General features: G+C 37.5%; 1 protein-coding gene across 1 annotated transcript in view; it reads right to left on the bottom strand.

The window, feature by feature from the left end:
• Positions 1–24,768, bottom strand: part of LOC109096017 (pleckstrin homology domain-containing family M member 3-like) — a 38,224-nt gene that overhangs the window by 8,634 nt on the left and 4,822 nt on the right. The window contains 4 exon segments of the mRNA XM_042764435.1: positions 2,775–2,838; positions 10,287–10,480; positions 10,607–10,755; positions 18,256–19,191. Of these exon segments, the coding sequence (XP_042620369.1) occupies positions 2,775–2,838; positions 10,287–10,480; positions 10,607–10,755; positions 18,256–19,191 (1,343 nt within the window).

Below are 24,768 nucleotides of genomic sequence, written 5' to 3'. Positions count from 1 at the left end.
CTTCGGTACAACACATACAATACAATTAGCATTTATTGCACTCGTACTTTTGTCCATCTTAGTGCACTAAGTAAACTTTTCTTACTATTTCAGTGGAGATATCAAACAAAAGGCTGTGGCCAAACAAAGCTGGCTTCTGGGCAAGTCTTACGCAAACAAATATGGTCAATGGGGTCATTTAAAAAAAAAAGAAGACTGCCCAAAACTCTGTGCTAATTGTTTGAACTAAATGGAGAGAGCATTTGGTTTTAGTCTATAGTGTTTGGAGACTTGCTGGAGATAGTTCAGCATTCAGTGACCTCGACACGGAGGGCGAGCATTCCAGAGCTGCGGAGGAACCGGCATTAAGTAGCAACACTAAAAGAAAATGGCTCCATTATAAGGTAAGCCAATTAAGAAGCTGAAAGAGAAAGTAATGTGACGTGAATGGGAAATGCCTCAAATTTGGGCCTTACAGAGGCAGTGGGGGAGACAGCATAAAGGCCTTGCGGTGAATGCCATGTATAAGAAGTACACGAGAAGAGGGACAAAGTACTGACAGTACAGAGACAAAGTATTGTGACAAAGATAACTGATTTAAAATAAACAATACAACAGAATTTTTTTGGCATCCAGACTGTGTTTGTAACACTGTACTCGGTACTAAGATCCACAGAGCCAATACTGAGCAAGACTGTTCATCAGAGCCCTGGGAAAAGGAGAGAGAAACTGGAGAGAACCCTATGTAAGAGATCTGGTCATACATAGGGTTTGAGGTTTTAAAGAGGCTGCTTTGTTTTGTGGCAAAAATAAAAAAATACTATAAAAATAAAATATTTATACATTTATTTATCAAATGAATTAATTAAAAATAATTAAAAAATAAATGAACAAATAAATAATATTAGCTATTAATGAAATAAAAAAGACTTTAACTGTAATTGACATATAGAATGTAAAAGACATTGGGATGCTGGGTAAGAATAGAATGGAATAGAAGCAGAGGCAGGACTGTCACGCTTTGTTTTTCTGCCTGTTGCTTCTGAATGGCAGTAATTAGTTAGCTGGGTGGGGGGACAAGGGGTGGAGAGGGACCCCAGCCTCCCACCAGGAGACAGAAGGGAGAGGGGATGTGGGACAGGAGAATAGATGTTCTGAGAGCAACAGAAAAATAAGGGCAGGGGTCATTCCTAAGAAACAGAAGAATGACAAAAATTCATGCACGGTAACAGGGGGCTATAGAGAAGCGGGGTGCAGAATGAGGAAAGGAGAGAGAGAAATAGAGATGAGAGCACTGTTTGCTATATTTTTTAAATAGGAATAATTATTTTAAAAATTTAAGTTAATTCAAGCATGTACATTTCTTAATTTTAGTTCAATTAAACATTTTAACGATGACTGTGAGAAGAGAAAAAAAGTTTCAATCAAATAAGCCAAAAACAAGAACAAATTACTAAAAATCTATCAAATTACGAGCTGTTCACCAGGGTTTCTGCAAGTTTAATGAAAGTAAAATTAAGATTTCTTAAGACAAATTAAAGAAAATTTAAGGAATAAATTAAAGGGAACACAATGTCAATATTTTTTCTAAATATAAATGTCTAAAGAGAACACAATGAGTTGTATTGGCAGCACAACTTCCAACCAATCTCCAATACAAAAAACTTTGAATGTACCTTCTAATCACACTGCACAAAAAAGTATTTTTGTCTTGTTTTTGAGTGCAAATGTCTAAATAAATCTTAAATTAAGATGTTTTCTGGGAAAGTTATCAAAATAAAGTGAATTTATGATTTACAAAAAGGACAAATATCTGCCAATCGGCTCAGAGAAATCAACTTAAATCAGATACGTCATCGACAGATGCTTGTTCCTGTTTTAAGTCACTTATTTTCTCCAAAAACAATTCACATCTTCACTCTGCATCAAGTAAATGCATCTTGATTTAAAGTTGTTTAGATATTTGTATTGGAAAACAAGACAAAAATGCTGACAAAATCATTCTTTTGCAGTGCATGCAACATGTAATGCAATGCCTTTATGAATGTAAGACTTCCTGCTTAGATTTAAAATCTTTTAAGGCCTTAATTTGTGGAAGGGAAAAAAAGACTTTTTAAGACCTGCAGAAACCCTAATAAACATAATATAGATGGATTCACAACACTAAGTGAAAAGTAGAACGTTAGTGTGTCATTGACACAGAGGCTGCACATAGATCTACAGTGACTCTCTGAACATCAGCATTACGAGAGGAAGGAGAAAAATCCTGGAATGTTTTCCTCAAAAATGTAATTTTTTTTGCGACTGACGAAAGAAAGACATGAACATAAATTATCAGAAATTTTTTAATTCTGGAAGTGAACTAATCCTTTAAACATGCAGAGAAAAAATATAGTTATTGGATCATAGTCATAGTTACAGTGATGCATATCTGTGGTAACTATGCTAGGACACTTGTGTGATGTGAAATTAACGAGAACTGACTTCATACATTAGTGCAAAAAAAGAAAAAAAGGCCTGACATTCAATTTTAATACTTTTTGGAGCAACTGTTATGTGCTGACAGAGTCTGAAATCCTTCAACATTCTACACATCCTACATGTCCATTTATGAAATCTTTGTTAGTTTGCGGACTCTCAGCTCAATTGGTAAAACATTTTACAGTGTTTTACTCCATTCAGCAGAATTTCGTAGATTATCTCACATAGCAATGAAAAAAAAAATGCTGTGTGAGCCTACTATATATGTGTTTAAAAAAAACTGAGATGTTAATACAGGAAAGAGATAAAACTACCTGCTGCAGATCTGCCAATGAGTAGAGGTGCACATGCTGTAACAGGTATTCTCTCGGAAAGATCCTGCAAAAACAGCAAGAATATAAAAAAATCACATCAGTGTGAAATACATATGAATGTTACCTCAAGTCATAACTCAGCCTGCACATATCTGTAGAAAAATAACTGCATTAGCCTGCACACATCTATTTCAGGTGGAACGCTAGTATCCTGTCATCCCGTCTCTGTAACCATGACAACATGGGACCAAATTGCTTGGAAATAGGGGTTAATTCAATTGAATTGGGAAAAGGCTGTAAAATAGGCATTTAAAAGCACTACCCCTTATTATGGGTGAAGTGGGGCGGCTCTGTCTCTCTCTCTCCATCTGGCTGGCTATTATGGCCCTCTTCACCTCTCTCCTCCCATGAGCCTACACTCGCTCTTTCCCTCTCTCATTCACCCACGCCTGCTCACATTACAAACTCAAGGGCCCACGGAATTATCCAGAAAAGAGGGGACTGGGAAAGCGACAGGCACACTGTGAGATAAGGAGAAAGAGAGAATATGCGGTTACGAGAAGCAAACAAAATGAAAAACTGAGAGATATCTCATCTTTCACCACATGAATAGTTAGTCCATAATATCCACTGACAACTAAGCAAACAGAACACACGATTCCTTCTAATAAATTTAAGGTGCAAAAAATCAATTCATTCATACACAATGCTACTAGCTAGACACACTATAGCTGAATACTTCAACAGGATTCAGTCTTTTTTCAGACTGGAAAATGGGTTTGATTAAGTAGTCTGGCACTGGAAACCAGTGAATCTTTACTCCTGCCCATTAACAGTTCATCCACTCCGCTTCCTCAGTGGCTTGGGTCCATCATTAGCAGGCCGTCAGACAGATGCTGGCAATAAGAGACAGGCTTACAGGCCACAAACACAGCTAAAACACAGGAGAGAGGGAATTTATGGCATTATGACATGGGAGGAAAGTATGCTGGGTAGTTCTGAGCTATAATGGGGCATTTAGGAGTAAATGTAGCTATTATATTATGTATACAAAGTCACATATGATTTAAAAAAGTTTGTGTTGATGCATGTGGCCCAAATGCATGTGTGGGTCTTTGGACATCACCTCAGTTTTCAGCTTTGAGGATTGTGGTGGAGCTCCTTTTTTCTCATTCACTGCCATAATCTCATTACTGGTTGAAGAGAAGCATGGCGGTTCTCCAAACAGCCCAATTCACAGCTCCTCCCTCAGGCCTCATTAGGCCAAGTCATCATTACGACGCTAATCTAAGTCTAAACTGAGTCATGGAGGCAGGGGGTGGGATGTTTACTAAGCTGAGGATGAACTCTCTTTTCATTTGTTTATGGAAAGCTTAAGGGTCAATAGACAAGAGTTGCAGCAGGTGTCATTAGTACAAATAGAGTTGATGACAGCTGCTTTGTTGCGTTTTTGACGTAAGGCACGTCAAAAATGATACTTTATCAAGAACTGTCATGTGTTGTTTGAGGTTTAAGAAATATATGCATTAAAACCCAAAATGAGTGTAAATGTGCTGTCTTGATCATGTTGTACTGTTCTCAGACGGGTCAGATCATTTGTATGTGTTCTTTCACCTCATTAATGAAAAAAGGAAACATCACTACTAAATCTATAGTGCAAAGTGTACAGTTTGAACAGCGTAGTTTGACTGCTGAACAAATTACTTGTAAAAGTCTTTTTTTTAGAGATTCAAAATCACCCAAATTCCCAAACAAATCTTTGAGTTGGTTGTTTTTAGTGAATCAAAATCATTCAGCATGACGAGTAGTTCGATTCCCAAACAAATTATTCTCATTAACCATTTATTTTTTATTTTTTAATTTTTTTTGTGAATCAAAAACAATCTAAGTAAACATGGTCTTTTCCTGGTCTTTTTAAACATATTTATTATCAAAATTATCTCTATTCAGCAATGGAACTGAACCCCCCCATATTTAATTCAAAGTTCTAAAATAATTATTAACAGGACTATTAAGTAATCAGAAAAAAAAAATTAATTCTTTATTTTAATGTTTACAGATCACACCTGACAGATTTGCGGTCTTCGAAAGCTGTGTAAGAGCTCAAAGCTCTTCATACCCACAAATCTGATATAACAAGTGAGGTATTACTGAACATCTTAAGAAGGCTGACAAAGAAAAGAAACTGCACTGACAAGATTCCATGGTATAATGTGCTATCTTCTGTATGACAAGATGAAATCCTAACTTAATCCCTGCGGATGTGTTGTTACGCTGATTTGCCAGCCTTTGTAAAGCTTGATCAAGTCAGGACGGTGTGTGAAAAGAAACCTGGGTCTCTCTGGGTGTTCATTTGCTTCTGGTTATTGAGACATCTTTCTGCTTTCTATCTCATCAAGCATAAATTCATCTCTGCTCATGGCAGAGCTCCATATCTGTCTCTTTTGTCCTTTCTCAGGGTAAATACATATAAGTTTTTTAAAGTGGTGGTAACCAGGCGATATGGGGCTTGTTGTTGAACAAAAGAGCACCAAATCTGGCCACAGTAATCAGAGGGTGGCAAGCACATAAGCAAGATACTATATGTGACCCTGGACCACAAAACCAGTCATAAGAGTCAATTTCTCGAAATTGATATTTATACGTCGCCTGAAAGCTGAATAAAAAAGCTTTCATTTGACGTATGGTTTGTTAGGATAGGACAACATTTGGCCGAGATACAACTATTTGAATGTCTTGAAGCTGAGGGTGCAAAAAAATCAAAATACTGAGAAAATCACCTTTAAACTTGTCCAAATGAAGTTCTTAGCAATGCATATTATTAATCAAAAATTAGGTTTTGATATATTTACGGTAGGAAATTTACAAAATATCTTCATGGAACATGATCTTTACTTAATATTCTAATGATTTTTGGCATTAAAGAAAAATCAATCATTTTGACCCATACAATGTATTTTTGTCTATTGCTTAAAATATCCCCCAGCGACTTAAGACTGGTTTTGTGGTCCAGGTCCACATACACAAATTTTAATCTTTCCCCTCAACCTCAACCGCATAAATACAATTTAAACTCATATAAACCAGATAAAATATAATACATTTCTCAGACTGTGATTGGTCAAAAGCAGGGAAAGAAGAAAAGTTTGGAGGCACCATATTTAAGTAAACAGACTCACTCTAATCAGTACATTAGAATGATTTCGGATAATTTGACACCGAAAGAAGACTAGAGTAATGGCAGCCTGAAATTCCACCTTTGCCCAACACATTTCAACATTATTTAAAATTTTTGATCAAATAAATGCATCCTGAGTAAGTTTTAAGACTTTACTTTATAAGACTTTAAGATGATGTTGTCAAAAAGTACAGATGTCGGTACTGAAATTTTCAAAATGTGACGATAACAGCATTTCCCACTGTCATTTTGAGCGTCTATCAGCGGATCTGTCTATGGGCAGATATATTAAGACTTTAAAATCTTTATGAGACTTTAAAATGGCTTTAACCCTCTGGAGTCGATTAACGCGTATACGCGTTTTGGGGTATTTTCTCCTGATAACCCCGAAAAGAACTTAAAATTACACTTTCAGTTTTGATCGTACAGATAAGTGCAATACATCAATCGAATCTGTAAAGGGTCTACTTTTTTTGTATACACAATAATAACAACAAAACTTTGTGCACTTATAAAATAAAGATAACAAAACAAGGAGTGCTGTCTGCAGCCTTTGTCTGCGCTGATCTTCAGATACAACTGCGTCATTAAAATGAACTGTAACTCAGTGAATACTCAACGAAGAGAGACATGAGAGAGATATCTATAGAAAGCCTGACATGTCTACTTTTAAACTAAACAAGTGCTGCTGAAAACAAATATTCTGGTGATAACGTAATCCATATGAAAACAACGCGATGTCGGTTTTTCACGTCTCCCTTCATTATCTTCTAATGAGACCACGCCCCGCGCTCGAGCGCGCTTTTGAGATTCAAAGTTTCACTGAAGCGCGCGGCTTTTGAATACGCCACACAAACAGAAGACAAACGCAGCGAGACTGTTCTTCAAGTTTTTATTATTTTACTGTTTTGCTTCGCGATGAGAGGAATAAGACAGAATTCACCCAAAAAGATGTCATGTGGTTGAGGATTTGAGATTTGGATTTCCTCAGAAAAAAGAATGGAGCACTTTTCAGCAGAGATCAGAAAACATGAGTAAGTCTCTTTTTATTTATTTATATACTTGTACTAGTTTTCACAATAACGTGTAAACATTTTACTAGTTAGACTTTTTCCAAAGACTTTTTCCAAACTATAATTCCTGACTAAATGTACTAATCAAGTGAAATATTATGAAGTTTCAATAACAATATACACTACTGATACCATTCAAAAGCTTGTTGTAAATAATATAAATTGTAACAAATAAATGTAACTGTAACAAATGTAACAATCATTGCTGTTCTTTCAATTTATCCCCCTAAAAAACCTAAAAAAAAAAAATATTCTCAGCTCTTTTCAAATTTAATAATAATAATAATAATAATAATATAATAATAATAATAATAAAAAATGATAATAATAACAATAAATGTTTTTTTTGTAGAAAATAAGATTGTTAAAATGATTTCTGAAGGATTGTGTGACTGGAGTAATGATGCAAAAAAGATTCAGTTGAAAGTACAGCTTTGATTTTTCCTAATACAAACTGTTTAAACTGCACTCACAAGTGAATATTAAATTATGTGTGGGATAATTAAAATATATTCTAAATAAACTACAAACATAAAATTATATACATTTATTTTGTCCTCACATTCTTTCTTGTAACTCATCCCTCTCAGTGACACAGCTGACTTGATCATTATGGCTCATTTTTATGCAGGCCTTGTGGTATTATCTCAGGTGTGAATTCATGATAGTTGACGCCCTACTCGCATATGACTTTTACACAACAAAAAGTGTCCTTAGAAAGAGTTTAAATCAATATATGTTTTTTCTGTAAGGAGTGAGTAAACAAGATGATTTTCACAATCATTTAGAAAAAAAAAATTCTAGGCTACAAGCTCCAGTTTCTCAAAATTCATGGGAACCAATTTTCTGTATGTGTTTTTTGCCTTATTCAAGTGATTTAACATTTTAGGTTTTTCACTAAACCACGCATAACATTTTTTTCTCAAAAAACACAATCATGTACATACATGCTGATCACATATTGATCAACTAGTTAGCCTAGTTGTGTGCTGATTACAGTGAGCATTAGACTTTAGCCCATTTAGATATTTATAAGAAACTGGAAAAAAGCACAAATGTCAGGGCATGACAAAACTTCTCCAGGCCCCAAAAATACCCTTAGACAAAACAGTTCAAAAACAGATCGGCGAAGAGCATTTAGCAATGATCATTGTAGCCAATCACAGACATATCTGTTGAGCGAGTGAACACAATGGCCAATCAGAGCTGTTTACGAATCCGCACAACAGCGCTCAAAAAGCTAGTGGGAAATGCTGGTATCTCCACATTTTTTAAAAATTTCAGTACAGACATCAGTACTTTTGACAACACTACATTAAGACATTACCAACAACAATCTTTTGAACGTTAGTGTAATTTCTATCATTAATTTATTCAGAAATTCATACAGTTTTTGGAACAACTTGAGGGGTGTAGTAAATGACAGAATTTACTTTTTTGGGGGGGCGAACTATGCCTTTGTGTGTCACATGTCTTAAACACTACAAAACACAAAGTGTGTTTGATTCACTAAAAGAACTGGTTTATAAGAGTCATTCATTTTGGAATCAACTGAACTACACTGGCTCTCCTGTGTGGTTTTGGGTCACTAAAAAGATCTGGCTCATAATAGTTCTGGAAATGGACTATACATCAATTTCAAAACTGGTTCTCATTTCCCAATTCCAGACATGAGGGAAAACTCATAAAAGGTACAACAGTGAGGCGCATTAGCATCAGTCTCAACGATCAGTGAGACTCATAAAACCACACTCAACTCTCTGTACATCAATCCTACAGCCCCACTCTTCTCTCTGTGGATTAGTGTAAACACTCGTGGGCCTCTTCACAACCACTGATGAGCGTCCCGGCTGTGCAATGAATGGCTAAGGTAATATTTTAGCGCCACCGCCCTCATCAATCCTACACTGTTTGGAATGCACCCCCAAAACACACCGCCCAAAGCCTGCTAATAGACTGGACATAAACACTACCCCTCTAGCTCTGCCTCCTGCTAGGGTCACCGCTGCTGCACCCCGTAAACACAGCGGCCAGATAAAGTCACCACTCAGTAGGCAGCTGGGACCGCTCCAAGGAGTAAACCTCGGACAGGATTTTCAGTTCAAACTGAGGTTTGCTTTGCTAGAGCCCTCATGTCTGGACTTCAAACGGTCATCCCGCTTCTACGTCACCATGGAGTTCAAAGGAGCCAATACATAGGAAAGGGTACTGGCCCATTTAATAATTCAGTGATTCAAACAACAAACAGAGTTCTGAACATGTAGCTAAGAATGCATTAGCAACACCATTAAGTCAACATCTGAAGTTTTCTTTTATTTGAACGTTTTTGGTCATGCCGTACTTTATTTCAATAGAAAAAGATGGAAATTATTTTACCACAAAAAGAACTGTCAATCCAAAGATGTGCATCAACAACAATAAGAAAAAAAAACTATATTTATAAAAAAAAAAATACAAAAAACACAAAAATATAATAAAAAATATATATTATTATCATAAATGTTGTGTTGTTTAAATTTTTGTGGAAACCATGATACTTTCTATTCATCATAGACTGCTGATTTTTTTTTTCTTTTTTAAAAATAACATTTACAGCATGTATAAAGATTGTAATACAGGTTTAGAATGACATGAGGGTGAGTACATTGTGCGAGCTATCCCTTTAAGAATCTAAATATAAACATTCACTTAACTATAAATTAAGTAAACAGTTGTCTTTTATTGATAATTAACTGTCAATATAAAAAGAGGTGAGCCATTTTTGGGGGAAAAGCTGGTGGTAGCTTTCCATTATGTGATATTTCATCACAGAGCTGTACAAGCTTTCGTCTCTCATGGTGTGAATGTTTATGGCCTCCTAGCACAATCTCGTGGTCTCCACACTGACCCTGGTAAGAGCATGAAGCATTCATCACATAGACAAGCCTTTTAGTGCCGAAACCTTCGCATAAACACAGCTCCTTCACATCCCTGCTGAACCTGGCCCTTAGGAATCCACTAAAGATCTGCATAAGGCTCTTACTCCCAGCAACCAAATGCATTCCTTGAAATAGCATCTAAAAATTCATACTTTATTAGTGCTTTAATATATAAATGTCACAATAATAAGCCATAGTAGATTTTAATTCATTATCATATGATTCTAGTTACCGTAACCCCTTTTTAAATAGGTGAGAAACAAACTCACTTATATATTGGTCCAATTTGAGATCAGTTTCACTAACCCTGCCTTTCCTGTGCCTGCTCTTTGGCATCGCTCACCTGCGGCGGAGGTCTTCTGCCACTGTGGCCCGACAGCTGAAGAGGTAAGCCCTGAGAGACTGGAGCTGCTGTCTCAGTTTGAGAACGGCCCCCAACGCCTCACAATGCTCATACAGACACGGGTTCAACTGCTGGACATCTAACAGGGGCTCCTCGTAAACAAACTCCAGAAACTCTTTTGCTTGCTTTGACACCTGAGCCACAAAAACAGTGTTAATTATAATCACTTGTCTGGTTTGCTTTGTTGGTTGATGCAAAAACGTACAGAATTATTAACGATACTGAAGATATGGATTGGGTTTATAGGTCTGTACACATACCTTATGTTTGTTAGTGTCCCAGTTGTGCAGCAAAACAACAATATAAGAAAAAGATTTTCCTTCCTACAAACAACTCAGTAATAAAAACCACCCTAAGAAAAAACAAACTCCTGCCTCGCACCGTGACAGACCCACTGGCCTCTGACATCCTAAATGGAAAAACAAAGCAACAATAAAAAGGAAGAACCTCAAACAACACAAATCAAACCTGGGACAGGACTTAACTCTGGGTTAAAGACAACACGTAATCTACTGTTGAGGGCATGACCCTGTTAAAATTTGACAACCATTAAGGTAATAAGTCTGTTTGGGTTGTGTACTGATGTGTCAAGGTTTACGATACAACCCTGGCTAAACACAGATAAATATCACTAATGATCCAGGGGGTTCAAAAGGCAGCGAGTCAATGATAAAAACCCAAACTAAAAAAAAAAGGTGTTTTTACCTGTCCAGACACCACAGAAAGAATCTAAATGCTTCTTAGTACAGAGCAGCCACAAATCCTGAGCACATTTAATACAAGATATCTCCTGAAAGTGCATTGCTTTGTCTTGTAATCGTTGTTCAAGTTGTCTTCAAACAGTTCAGACGGCACTCCAGCAAAAGGTTTATCCCAAAGGAACCAAAACAGGTGATTGTGAACATGGCAGGTGTCCCTTATCCTAACCATCTGGGAGAACCAGACAGACAGATATAGACAAGTACAATCTTTTAAAAAAAAAGAATGAATGGAACAGGTACAGACAGATATAGACAAGTACAATCTTTTCGGTGGAGCGTAGCATCAGCTATACACTTCATAGGGAGAAGAAGAAATGTGGACAAGATGGGAAGCAGGATAGAGAGGACAAAAACAAATCAGAAAACAAGTCTTCAGAAGAGGGACGCAGAATGTTATCACTACAAATATCTGTAAAGGGAGACACTGATTACAGTGTTTACAGGCAATGCTGTAGGTCTATTTTTGATGCATTGTTAGCTGGCTGAAAAGGGCCAAGCCGAAAACAGTGATGATGTACCTGCATCCCTGAATGTAAGCACAATTACATAATTTACCATCAGATTTTTAAACAGTTAGTTCTGGCATCATTTACTCAGCCGTATACATTCTATTCATGTAGTGTTCTTTCACTTGTGCAGTTCAAAAGGAGATGTTGAGCAGAATGTTCACACTGCTCTTTCCATACAAATTACAGTGAATGGGTTAACATACTGTTGGGGCTGGAAACCACACGAAAAAAAAAAACTAAATGAGTAATTCACATAAACTGAACAATGTTATATTCCAATTCAGACATGCTTGACACAGACTAGTGCTGTGATAAATGACTGTATCAGTGAATTACCATCAATGTGTTAAATATTTAATATTTTAAATGTAAATATAACATATACAGGTCCTTCTCAAAAAATTAGCATATTGTGATAAAAGTTCATTATTTTCCATAATGTAATGATAAAATTAAACTTTCATATATTTTAGATTCATTGCACACCAACTGAAATATTTCAGGTCTTTTATTGTTTTAATACTGATGATTTTGGCATACAGCTCATGAAAACCCAAAATTCCTATCTCAAAAAATTAGCATATCATGAAAAGGTTCTCTAAACGAGCTATTACCCTCAATCATCTGAATCAACTAATTAAACTCTAAACACCTGCAAAAGATTCCATGAGGCTTTTAAAAACTCCCCAGCCTGGTTCATTACTCAAAACCGCAATCATGGGGGTAAAGACTGCCGACCCATGACTGCTGTCCAGAAGGGCCATCATTGACCACCCTCAAAGCGAGAGGGTAAGACACACAGAAAGAAATTTCTGAACGAATCGGCTGTTCCCAGAGTGCTGTATCAAGGCACCTCAGTGGGACAGTCTGTGGAACGGCAAAAGTGTGGCAAAAACAGCTGCACACACGGAGAAGAGGTGACCGGACCCTGAGGAAGATTTGTGTCAGAAGGACCGATTCCAGACCTTGGGGGACCTGCGGAAGAGCAGTGGACTGAGTCTGGAGAAAGAAACATCCAGAGCCACGTGCACAGGCGTGTGCTTTTGAACCAGAAACAGCGGCAGAAGCGCCTGACCGGGCTACAGAGAAGCAGCACCTGGAACTGTTGCTCAGTGGTCCAAAGTACTTTTTAGGATGAAAGCAAATTTTGCCATGTCATTCAGAAATCAAGTGTGCCCAGAGTCTGGAGGAAGAAACGGGGGAGAAGGAAATGCCAAAATGCCTGAAGTCCAGTGTCAAGTACACCACAGTCAGTGATGGTCTGGGGGCCATGTCAGCTGCATAGGTTGGTCCACTGTGTTTTATCAAGGGCAGGGTCAATGCAGCTAGCTATCAGGAGATTTTGGAGCACTTCATGCTTCCATCGTGCTGAAAAGCTTTATGGAGATGAAGATTTCGTTTTTCAGCACGACCTGGCACCTGCTCACAGTGCAAAACCACTGGTAAATGGTTTTACTGACCATGGTATTACTGTGCTCAACTGGCCTGCCAACTCTCCTGACCTGAACCCCATTGAGAATCTGTGGGATATTGTGAAGAGGAAGTTGAGAGACGCAAATGACCCAACACTCCTGGATGAGCTTAAGGCCCGCTATCGAAGCATCCGGGCCTCCCTAAACACCTCAGCAGTGCCACAGGCTGATTGCCATCCATGCCAAGCCGCAGCTTGAAGCAGTCATTTCTGCAAAAGGATTCCGACCCAAGTATTGAGTGCATAAACTGAACATAATTATTTGAAGGTTGACTTTTTTTGTGTATTAAAAAAACTTTTCTTTTATATGGTCGGATGAAATATGCTAATTTTTTGAGATAGGAAATTTTGGGTTTTCATGAGTCTGTTATGCCAAAATCATCAGTATTAAAAACAATAAAAAGACCCTGAAATATTTCAGTTGGTGTGCAATGAATCTAAAATATATGAAAGTTTAATTTTATCATTACATTAAGGAAAATAATGAACTTTTATCACAATATGCTAATTTTTTGAGAAGGACCTGTATTTTAAATATATGAATAAAATAAGAATAAAAAAATGAACAGTAATATGTAAACTACCTTTCAAATGTTTGCGGTTGGTAAGATTGGACTGTTTTTTTAAAGAATCTAACTATATAATTTGATGATGACATTAACATTATGCATGCCCTGCAACTGTTGCACTGCCCTAAGAAAATTTAAAGGAGAACTGTGTCATATTTAGCCATTTTGGATGCATAATAAAAATACATTTTTAAAAAACTGGACAAATGTTATTTCTGTGAACAAGACTCTTGCACAATACGTCGCCAAGGAATACTGCCATTTTGGAACAAGAAAAGAAAATTCACTCTATTCCATTTCCAAACCAATACGTAATGGGTTGTTCTAGCTGAGGTCAGGCACTAACATCATGCTCTGCACTGGGCTGCCAATGTAAACTTGAGGTTTTTAGGGGCAGGGACCCCAGACTATAAAAAGTCAGAGGTGGTGTCCCCCCATGCCACAGCTGAGACAGTGCCTTGATATTTGGGTCTGAACCCACAGACCATGCAGCACGGGTGTCGTGTGTCAGAGCTGCCTTGTAATCAGCATACATGCAGAGCGTAAACCCACAAATACCACCCTTTTCCAAAAATAGTAAATTGTTGTATAGCGCTCATGCTACAGAGACTGTTATTAAGAGAGAGCTAGTTGAGGCCGTGCTTTTCAGCAAAAGAAAAACAAAAATTTTGCAAAAATTAAAGGAGAAACAGTGACTCAAAAACTTGATGGCAATGTTTGTTTGCATTCAACCGGCTTCCAAAGCATAGTTTCTGTATAACATCACAGAAGAATCAGCAACTAACAGCTCACATATGTCACATGCTCAGCTCTGGAATAAAAATGAGAATATATGGACAACAACATTCAAATTCGAGTTAGTAGATGTCTTCATCGGTCTGTCCAATTAAACATAACACAAAACTGATTTTAAAGGACTAAATAAAACACTGTGCATAATCACTCTTTCAGAGCCAATTGTAGTCAGATGTATCCATGCCTACTTTGCAATGCAGAAGTAAGACATTTTCGTTGAATATGTGAGACTTCCGATTCTCACTGTAGGTAAATAACTAGAAAAATATTAAAGTGTGGTAAACAGTGAAACTATTTGCGCTACAAACCTGTTTATGGTTATGACAAGACATTATAATAACATGATAAAAACCATTTTGCAATATAGAGCAACATAATGGACTTGTTTTAAACATGCAAAATAACTGAAAGCAAATGACATTGTAAGGCTAGGTCTGTCAGACCAACTTCTGCAAATATCACTTTGAAATCATTAATGTGACATTATCAAATTAGTCCAACTTAAACTGAACTTTAATGTATGTAAATGCATGTTTTAATTGCATGTAAATATAGTACCAAAACAATTATTAACAATTATGTACGAAAGAGACACATTTCACCAAGATCATCTGAATGAACTTTCTAGCAAACTTCTGTTACAATTCCATCAAGACTATTGGGCTACAGAGCTTCTGGACAGTGGCCAGATAGCATGTTACTTCTGGGAAGGAGTTGGCCGCTAGGCTCTGTGTATTGTGAACATCGAGCCTGTGCCAGTAAAGCACAGCCCCACGCATGAGTTCCCACATACATTCAAACACACAAGGTGAAAGTTTGCACATCACAGCCAGACAGACAGCACAGAAAATATCCCCTAGCTGAGGGTACAGTGATGCCTGAGCCACTTGGAGCCAACTGAAGCCTCCGATTCTAGCTGGTTGGAGCAACAGCTTTGCAGTGAACATGTGTGAAGCTCATTCAATTACAATTGAATATGGTTCTCAACATTTCCCAGTATCATAGCCAAGCATAAGTGGAAGGGAACGGCATGTTCCTTCCACAAAAAGTGGGGCCAACCTGGGACTGTGGGAAAGACAGAAGGGTTGTGCCAAACAAGAGGCGTTTGATGTGTTCACTCCATAACTGTCCACAAGATTCCCTTCTTTCATTTTCAGCAGTACCCTGTTGCCCTAAAACGGCAACTATTTGCAGAAAAAGAAAGGTGAAGTGGGGCACTCTGAGGTGCCACTTGCACAATGGTTTTCTAGCAGAATAGACGTCACGACTCTGTAGGCGGTGTTCGGTTCTTCAGTGCGAGAAGATTTTTCTGTTTTCTTGCTGCAAAGGCTACAACTCGCGCCACTTTCAAGCATCCCGTTGAGTTCCACGGCACAAGGACCCCAGGGTGGGGCTTTGTGGTTCCATTAGCGTGAAAGACGACAAGGCCCCAGCTTTGATGTCCCCTATTCAAGCTGACATCCACTTCAAAAAAAAGATGGCATAAGGTTGTGCGTGCGTAAGTGTGTTCACAAGTGTGTTTGCTTGAGACAAATGCACTGCCCATCTTTTTGATGTAAACAGCAGTCCCTTGGACTCCACCTGACCTTACACTCCCTCTTTTCCCACCTACAGCTGGATCTTCCCATTTGATCTGCTGTCCTTGTAAGCTCTACAGGGTACTTTAGTGGAAGTGTGTGGAAAAAAAGCCCAAGCTGGGTTCAGGCAAACTATGTGATTTGGCTTGAGAAAAAGGGTGTATGTGTGTGTGCTTGAGAGAGAAGGAAAGAGGATGGACTCTTCTTCTGCTTTGAAAGGATGGCATGCATGACCCTCTTAAACAAAGGTCTGTTATTCTGTCGGCCTAATGATTTGAATAAAGTTTGCTCATTAAGTGTTGATCAGCAATGTTTTGATGGGAGATGATCTAGAGTGAACTGGACAACTAGGATCCAGTTCAAATCAACGAACCAAACCAACCCATCCCAATTAAAACATAACAAATTAATAAACAGATCAAATAAGAAAGTAAAATATTTGGCACTCTCTTCCTTAATACTGTTAATACTCTCACAATACACTCTTGAACCATCACCACAGACTCTCTTACACACTAGACCCAGTCCTCTTAAAGCACATAAACACAAGGCATATTTTAGATTTTTAGAATCAACTACAGAATGGAAAACACAACAGAACACAGGAGTCTCAGTCACATTTCTTAAGTGCTTAGCATGTTTAAGGCACATGTCCCCAACATGTTCTGATGGCTGATTGGATTGTTCCTCTGACATGTAAAATTACCAATCACAGTTTGTTTTCTTTTTGTGAATTTTTGGATGTGGGTTAGGGTCGGAGAAAGATGCATCTGCGAGAGATACCACTAATATACGGTCTTATTTAAAAGAAAAGAAAAGAAAAGAAAAAATGAGGGCTATTTAATGCCTAGTTCTACCTTAGAAGCACTCATTATGTCTACATCTGTAAAAGTACTCAAACAAACATGCAATATAAATGTTAAAAGCAATATAGCACTGATCAACATAGAAGAGAAAAATAAACTCTTTTTTGTCATCTGTTTTTGGGGGTGATTAAATGAAAGAGTTGCAAAAGTGTAAGTTTTGGGTAATAAAAATTAGAGAGAGAGACAGAGAGAGAGAGAGAGGGAGTGCCGAGCAGAGGGATGTACCCAGCTGTTTTGTTCTTTTTAGGCCAACACGTCCCATTCAAAAAAATCTCTTTCGTGGCCCCGAATCAAACAATTAGCTTCCGCACAGATCGCAGCATCCAGGGAGCCTTTGATTCTAAAAGGGGATTTTTTTTCCCCGCTTTATATGGGCCAATTATTGTCAGGTGCCTGCTGTCATTGTTCAGTGAGGCTTTCAAATATCCTGCATTAAAAAAGCTGGTTGTTACAGCCAGGTGGGAAACCATTTCATTCATAGCCACTTAAAGGGTGGAAATTTCACACCAGAGAAAGAAAGTGATAGACTTATCCTGATATACTCCAAACTGGCATTACTATAAGGGCTCAGATACCTACCTGGCCTTTGAAGGTCACCACAGCAAAGCCACAGACATCAATTTCTACATAATTCAACAGTTTTTGCAATGGAGAGATGATGTTTGTGTGACAAATTACAGACCTATGTTGAGGGTTGGCTTTGTATAATGGTTGCTTGTTTGCTTGAGCGATCATATCATGTGACATGTGTTGAAAAATGTGACATTTGGTTTGAAACAATTCTTTAGTGAGTGGAACTTTTATTTCTTTGGGGGTTGAGTGAGCTTGTTGAATCATTTGACTCATGTAGAAAGGTTGCAGTTTGTACAGACGTGGCCTTTTCAAAAGGCAAAGCTCAAAGTTAAGGTGTCAATATAAGCTGGCAGCCTTAAACCAGTGATGTCAAATCCAGATCAGAGAGGAAAAGAGACTGCACGCTAAAATGCAACATTTCAACAGAACATTTAAGAACAATGACACAATTATTGTTTACACCTGGTAGGAGCATGCATCTCAAATGTGTCTTGTGTGACCACTGGATTTTATTGATCAGGAGGTTTCTAATCTAATGACTAAATAGAGATCTTTTTACAGGGGCCAAATGTGATGTTAATTTGAGAAATTAATTTATAAAAAAAAAATTTAAAAATATTTTTTTTTTTAAAAAGAGTCAATCAATCACCATAGATAAATAAAGAATTCACAATAACAGTGAAGTAATAAAAACGTCCTCCCTGACAAATTTACTGATGAGGAACCAAATCCAAAAAACCTATTATAATTTAGGAAATGTTGAAAGTGCATTGTAAAAAGGTGGTCACCTGCACATCGGAAGCTCTGAACCGTGAGACCCTTTTCCACAGCCAGACAGGTAATGATGCTTAGAAAGCTAGTGGTGACAGACTGCCGTTTAGCTCTCTGGGCCTCCAAGTGGCGTTGCTCCCTGACTGGCTTACTCCTCATCACCACATGGTTATTCTCCCACTGTGGTCGCTGAGCTGTCACTGCCGTGTGCAATGCCTCCACCCAGTCCTGGGCCTTGGACTCACTCTCTGCCCGCAAGCACAGCACATCATCAGGGAAGACCACCTGGAAGCGGGAGCTGGTTTCTCCGTCTTCATCATCCCGCTGCACAGCCAGACAGGAGGCCAGCGGGTACCTGAACACTGGCTCCGACACTGGGCCTCTTCCCTCTGTCGGAAAGGCCTGCATCTCTGTGCGGCTCAGTACAAACGTGAAGGCCCTCCAGTTGTTGAGGTCGGTGAGTTGGTGCAGAAGGCCAGCTTTAAGAACATCAGCACAGTGTTGGGTGAACAGTGGTAGGGCCGTGGGACGTACCAGGGTTCGAGGGACTGGCGCCGTCACCGCATCTGGATGGGGTTTGTGAGGGGCAGGGGAGTTGGCATGGGCCAGCTCCCCTTTACGATTGGCTGGACGGGCAGCCAAGACGCGTTCCCAGAGGAGTCTACGCCACTCCAGTGCCTCCCACTGGCAGGATGCGCGTAACTGCACACGAGTGCTGTTGAAGAAGACAGCCTGCAGTACACGTCCATCCTGCGGCTGGGGCGTGCTGACTCCTTGGCAGTGGGACAGCGAGAGGGCGGCACATAGCTGCTGGTTGCCGCTGCTGTCCAAGCTGTAGAGACGCAGCTCACAGGGTGTAAGCTCCACATGACAGGAGGTCCAGCGTCCCCACGGACCCTCTCTCTGCTCCAGAGTTCCCTGCTTCACCAGGCTAGGGCTGCTTTCCTTATGAGCTAGAAAGAAATGTCAGAAAGAGCACCTTTAATGCCAATAACATACTACAACTAAAAGAAAAAAAGTTTATATTGAATGAAATAACTGTAAATATGATTACTAGATTACTACACCACGCCAAGCTAATGGCAAAAACAAGAACTGAAATTGCATGGGAGAATTTAAAAAAAAATAGTGTGGATCAAGTACTTTTTTCAAGAACTGGTGAATTGTACAATACAAACAAGACTTTTGATTTAGGTTTGAGTCATTATTTTGCAACAGTAAGTACTAAGGTGAGCAGTCCCTGATCAGACTCTACTTATTGATTTGATTTTCCTTTTATGCTGGAGGGAATGCCAACACTATTTTAACTTACAACTGGTCTCTGAGGATTACATTTCTCAGAGGCCTTTAGTGATAAATAAATGAATTAATTTGTTAGCCAATTTACCAACAAAAAAAAGAAAAAAAGAAAAAAAAAGAAAGAAAAGAAAAAAAAAAACTATACTAATGAGAAGCATTACAGAATAAAATTAAAAGCCGATTGTTTTGATTATTATATTTCTCAGAGGACTGTAAATAAAAATGTAATTTTTTCCAGATTACATTTCTCAGAGGACTTTAGCAAAAAAAATTAAAAAATATTAAAAATAAAAAAAATATATATACAAATTTACAAATGTTGTGTGAGAAAATTATAGATGTAAAAATATACGTGTGAAATCCTGTCCAAAAATTGCTATATATATCTCAATGTTAATAATAAGAACGTGCTGGCACTATGTTAGTCTGGAGCCCTGCGTGAGAGATGTTCACATCATTTATGATGGATGCTATTGTGTTATGTGATAACAGTTTATCCTTCCACCTCAAAGCAGGAAGAAATATTATTGTGTGTCAGGGTGCTGTGCAAACAGAACGGCAAAAAGTGACCCCTAATCTTTGGCACTCCTTTTCAGTCCTTCCTTTCTCTGTCCATTTCTTTCACATACTCCCTCCTTTATCTCCTTTCCTCTCTTGGTCCACAACACCACTCATCCTTACACTTCCTTGGCTGGAAACTGCCCGTTTTCCTCTCAGCCCTCGGGAACATGCTGGGTGCCACGGGCATCTGGTCCAGCTGGCCCGACCCATAGAAACAGACAGAGGCCAGGAGGAGAGTAAATTAAAGCAAATGCCCCTGTATTGTTTTCTTTAAGTCTTATCTCTAATGTACCAGCTAAAACAGCACCTTCCTATACATCTGTAACATAACGGGCAATCCCCTCCCTCTTGTGCTGATAAGCTGTGAGCTCAGAGGGTTGGGTTCATTTGGGTAGCCAGTAAAAGCTACAACAGATGATGTGCTCTGGCACTCTGGAGCATCGTTGTGGATGTTTGGGGGCTCCTTGCACTTCAAAGGTGCATAGCTTGCAGCTATGGAAAGAGTCACTACTAATTTCACGGCAGAGAGGACGTGAGGCGTGCTGACATGACCCAATTAGAGAGCTGGTGGAAGGCCAGTCTGCCTGCAGAGCCTGAAATTTTCTAAGACCTTTTCATTTGCAAGTGACTAAAAGACCCATTTGAGACAGACATGGCACATAAAACCAGTATTAGAGGTGCTACCAGTTATGGATGGGGACGAGGGAAAAATCTGAGCAGGAAAGTAGAAAAGCAAACAAATGCAAACAGTGAGCCAGAATGGAGTTGAGTGAAAGCCCAAGTAATCTGGACATTTTTAAGACCAAACTACTTAAGTTTCCTTCGACTTATTTATATAATATATAAGCAAACAAGTTCTAAAATAATGCTAGCATTTTTTTATTTTTATTTTTTAAGGAATTAATAATTTTATTCAAATGCATTCAACTGATCGGGCCAATGAAGGGTAACACTTTAGTTAAGGGACCAGTTCTCACTATTAACTAACTAGTTGCTTATTAGCATGCATATACTAACATATTGGCTGCTTATAAGTACTTATAAAGCACATATTAATGCCTTATTCTGCATGACCATACTTTAGATCCCTTAATCCAGCTGTTCTCAATTCCAGTCCTCGCGCCCCCCTGCTCTGCACATTTTGTATGTTTCTCTTATGGCTTCAGATGTTTGTTCTATTCGAATGTAAGTGCCCTGGGAAGTGGACATCACAGGATATTCCTCCATGATTCCAAGTTCAAAGCAATGTATATGTTCCATTCAAAGTGCAATGACGTGAGCGAGACGTGAATTTAAATTGTATTTATTTACAGATGTATATGATGTCACATTTGTCTGTCTGTGAAGACGCTGCGCAGCACAAATCTATGAATTAATGTTCCGAAGTGAGGTAAACTTCAACAGATTTCCCCTGCTCAGGGAGTAGGGAGCAATGAACACTGTGTAGGGACCATGTCATTGGGAACACAGTTCATGCACGGAGCTCACTTCTAACGAGCTGATTATCTGAATCAGGTGCGTTAACAAGGAGAGACGTGCAAAATATGCAGAACTGGGGGGGCGTGAGGACTGGAATTGAAAACCACTGCCTTAATCCCACCCCATACCTCAACACTGACAATAATAAGACATTTTTCTTGAATATTTCAAGTAATGGCTGCTGAAAATTCAGTTATGCCATTGCCTCCTAAACTAACATAACAAATAAAAATAAATAAATAAAAAAGTATACCTGCATGGTGGTTAGTTCGTTTTAGTTTGACAAAACAGACCTAGACAATCAAGCAACCTTGATTTGCTCCTTAATCCTTTAGCCATAAACCCTGCAATTTTCTTCAGGGAGATGCAGTACGATTGCAGTGTAAATCCAATTTAAGACCTGTATAACTGTATTCAACTAACTATAAAATTGTACTGCTTGAGGTCCAATAAACATGCAAATAAGTAGGCATGACTCAATTCAGGCCTACTGTAATCACAGAAAGCAGAACTCATGGAAGAGTCCCATCATAACATGACATCATGATAAACACAGCTGAAAAGCTGAGTATAACCTCTACCCACTTTCCACTTCAATGAAAGACAACTAGTAACTTTTGTTGCACTGATTGTCAGAGACCAAAATGAAATAAATATTAATTTGACAACCACTGACCTTCATATGGTAATAATATTCCTAATCCATTTAGAAGGCCAGAGACTGAAATTACACTACCGTTCAAATGTTTGGCGCTTGTAAAAGTCTCTTATGATTACCAATGCTGCATTAATTTGATCTAAAACAATAAGATTATGAAATATTACTACAATTTAAAATAACTATTTTAAATTTTTAATATATTTTAAAATGTAATTTATCCCTCTGATGGCAAAGCTGAATTTTCAGTCACATGAACCTTCATAAATCATTCTAATATGCTGTTAGAAAGAACAGAAATAAATAGAGATAGAGATCTTTTGTAACATTATGAATGTATTATCTTCTTTAGATTTATTTTTTTATTCATTTATCTTTAATCAACTTTAATTAATTACAATTACATTCAATTAATTAATAAATTAATGAATGAATGATTAATTAATTGAATGTAATTGTAATTAAAGTTGATTAAAGATAAATGAATACGTTCAAAAGTTTGGGGTCAGTAAGATTTTATATTATATAAATCTTACTGAACCCAAACTTTTGAACGTTAGTATTATCGTCCATTACAAAAGAGAACAATTAAATGCAAAAGGTAAAAAGAGTTTTAAAAAGGTGTCATTTATATTTTAAAGAAAACTACATTCAAATTAAGTTGAATCTAAGGCCAGTCTCTGAGTTAAAAATCAAGATGTTGAAGAATAAGCACAAACAAAGCAGTCTATATTGAAATTGATGCTTGTAATGAACTACAGAACCAAGTCAAGCATAACACAAACACTGAGACCTGTGCAGCGAGGTGTGTAGGGGTTTCTCCAGTCTTAATCAGTAGATCTATCAGCATTAGACACTGGGTGGGTTGCCAATACCTTAATGTCACCTAGGATTCAATCTCAGTCACTCATGAAACGGTGGGCATTCGAGCGTGGAACTTACTTCTATTTCCAGTTGCTCCCTTTGACACATTTTGGTGTAATTAACAATTTGCCCCATTTAGTTTTAACACAGATGCAAGGACAGCCAAGAGGATTGGCATCACCTGCCATTTTGCAAAACCTAGTACTGATTTACTGGATGTAGAAAATCAATCAGCCTTTTCAAAAGGAGTTTATACAGAATTAAACCAGTCTACACTGGAAATAAAAAGCTTTAAAACAGTGTGGCAGTTTGTATTGGTGAATAATGTGTATTATTGTATTAAATCATAGAAACCATATTCATCATAATATTGCGCTGTGTCTTTACTGTTCTTGTTCTGGGATGACCTTGTCTAAATAAAGCCTTTCAGACAAAAACACACAAAAACAAACAGGCCAAACCATAAGTAGGCAAAAACTCAACTGATTGGTTCATGCAATAAATACATGCCATATAATGGTGTTAATGGCATTACTAATTTAAAAAATTTAGTAAACAAGTCACACACTTAGATATAACCACTTTGTTACGTCAAAATAAGACTTGAAATGACCTAAAAACATGATCAGTGGGAGTTTTTAGTGAGCAATCAGCTTGGTGTAATTTAAAGCAAATCTCTGTGTCTGTGACCAATATTTACAGAGCTTTGAGGACTGATGATCCGAAAAATTCAAAAATAGTTAAAAGTTAACGATTTAAAGAACAGCTGAACATAAGTTCACAAATAAAATATATAGTTTAAATTGTTACTGCTTTGAGTTATTAGTTTGGAATAAATGTAAAATGCTAACTTGATGAGATACATACTTGGCTTTAATAAACAAAATATTGATTACATTGTTTCTTTCTTTCTTTCTTTCTTTTTCTAAGAGTGGAAGTCATGTTTATTTAACAAAGAAAATGTGACTGCGGCATGAATTTATATTTCATTAAAAACAAAAACAAAAATACAAATTTGAGGACTTTGCCTCCTCATTTCAGAACACTACTGCACACCACTGATATGTGTGAATAGTGAATGATATAATCATATTAAAATTTAAATGTGTGTGTGTATATATATATATATATATATATATATATATCATAATATCAGCAAATACCGTACAGGTCAAAAGTTTGGAAACATTACTATTTTTAATGTTTTTGAAAGAAGTTTCTTCTGCTCATCAAGCCTGCATTTATTTGATCAAAAATACAGAAAAAAACAGTCATATTGTGAAATATTATTACAACTTAAAATAATAGTTTTCTATTTGAATATACTTTTAAAAAAATAATTGATTCCTGTGATGCAAAGCTGAATTTTCAGCATCATTACTCCAGCCTTCAGTGTCACATGTAACATCCAGTCTATCACATGATCATTTAGAAATCATTCTAATATTCTGATTTATTATGAGTGTTGGAAACAGTTCTGCTGTCTAATATATTTGATGAATAAAAGGTTAAAAAGAACTGCATTTATTCAAAAAAAAAAAAAAAAAAAAAAATCTAATAATATATATTCTAATAATATCTTTTCTTTACTATGACTTTTTATCAATTTAACACATCCTTGCTGAATAAAAGTATTGATTTTATTTAAAAAAAAGAAAGAAAAAAAAAA

The sequence above is a fragment of the Cyprinus carpio genome, chromosome A9 (assembly GCF_018340385.1).
Source record: "Cyprinus carpio isolate SPL01 chromosome A9, ASM1834038v1, whole genome shotgun sequence".
Taxonomy (NCBI): Eukaryota; Metazoa; Chordata; class Actinopteri; order Cypriniformes; family Cyprinidae; genus Cyprinus; species Cyprinus carpio.
This window is presented reverse-complemented; position numbering and strand designations above follow the sequence as displayed.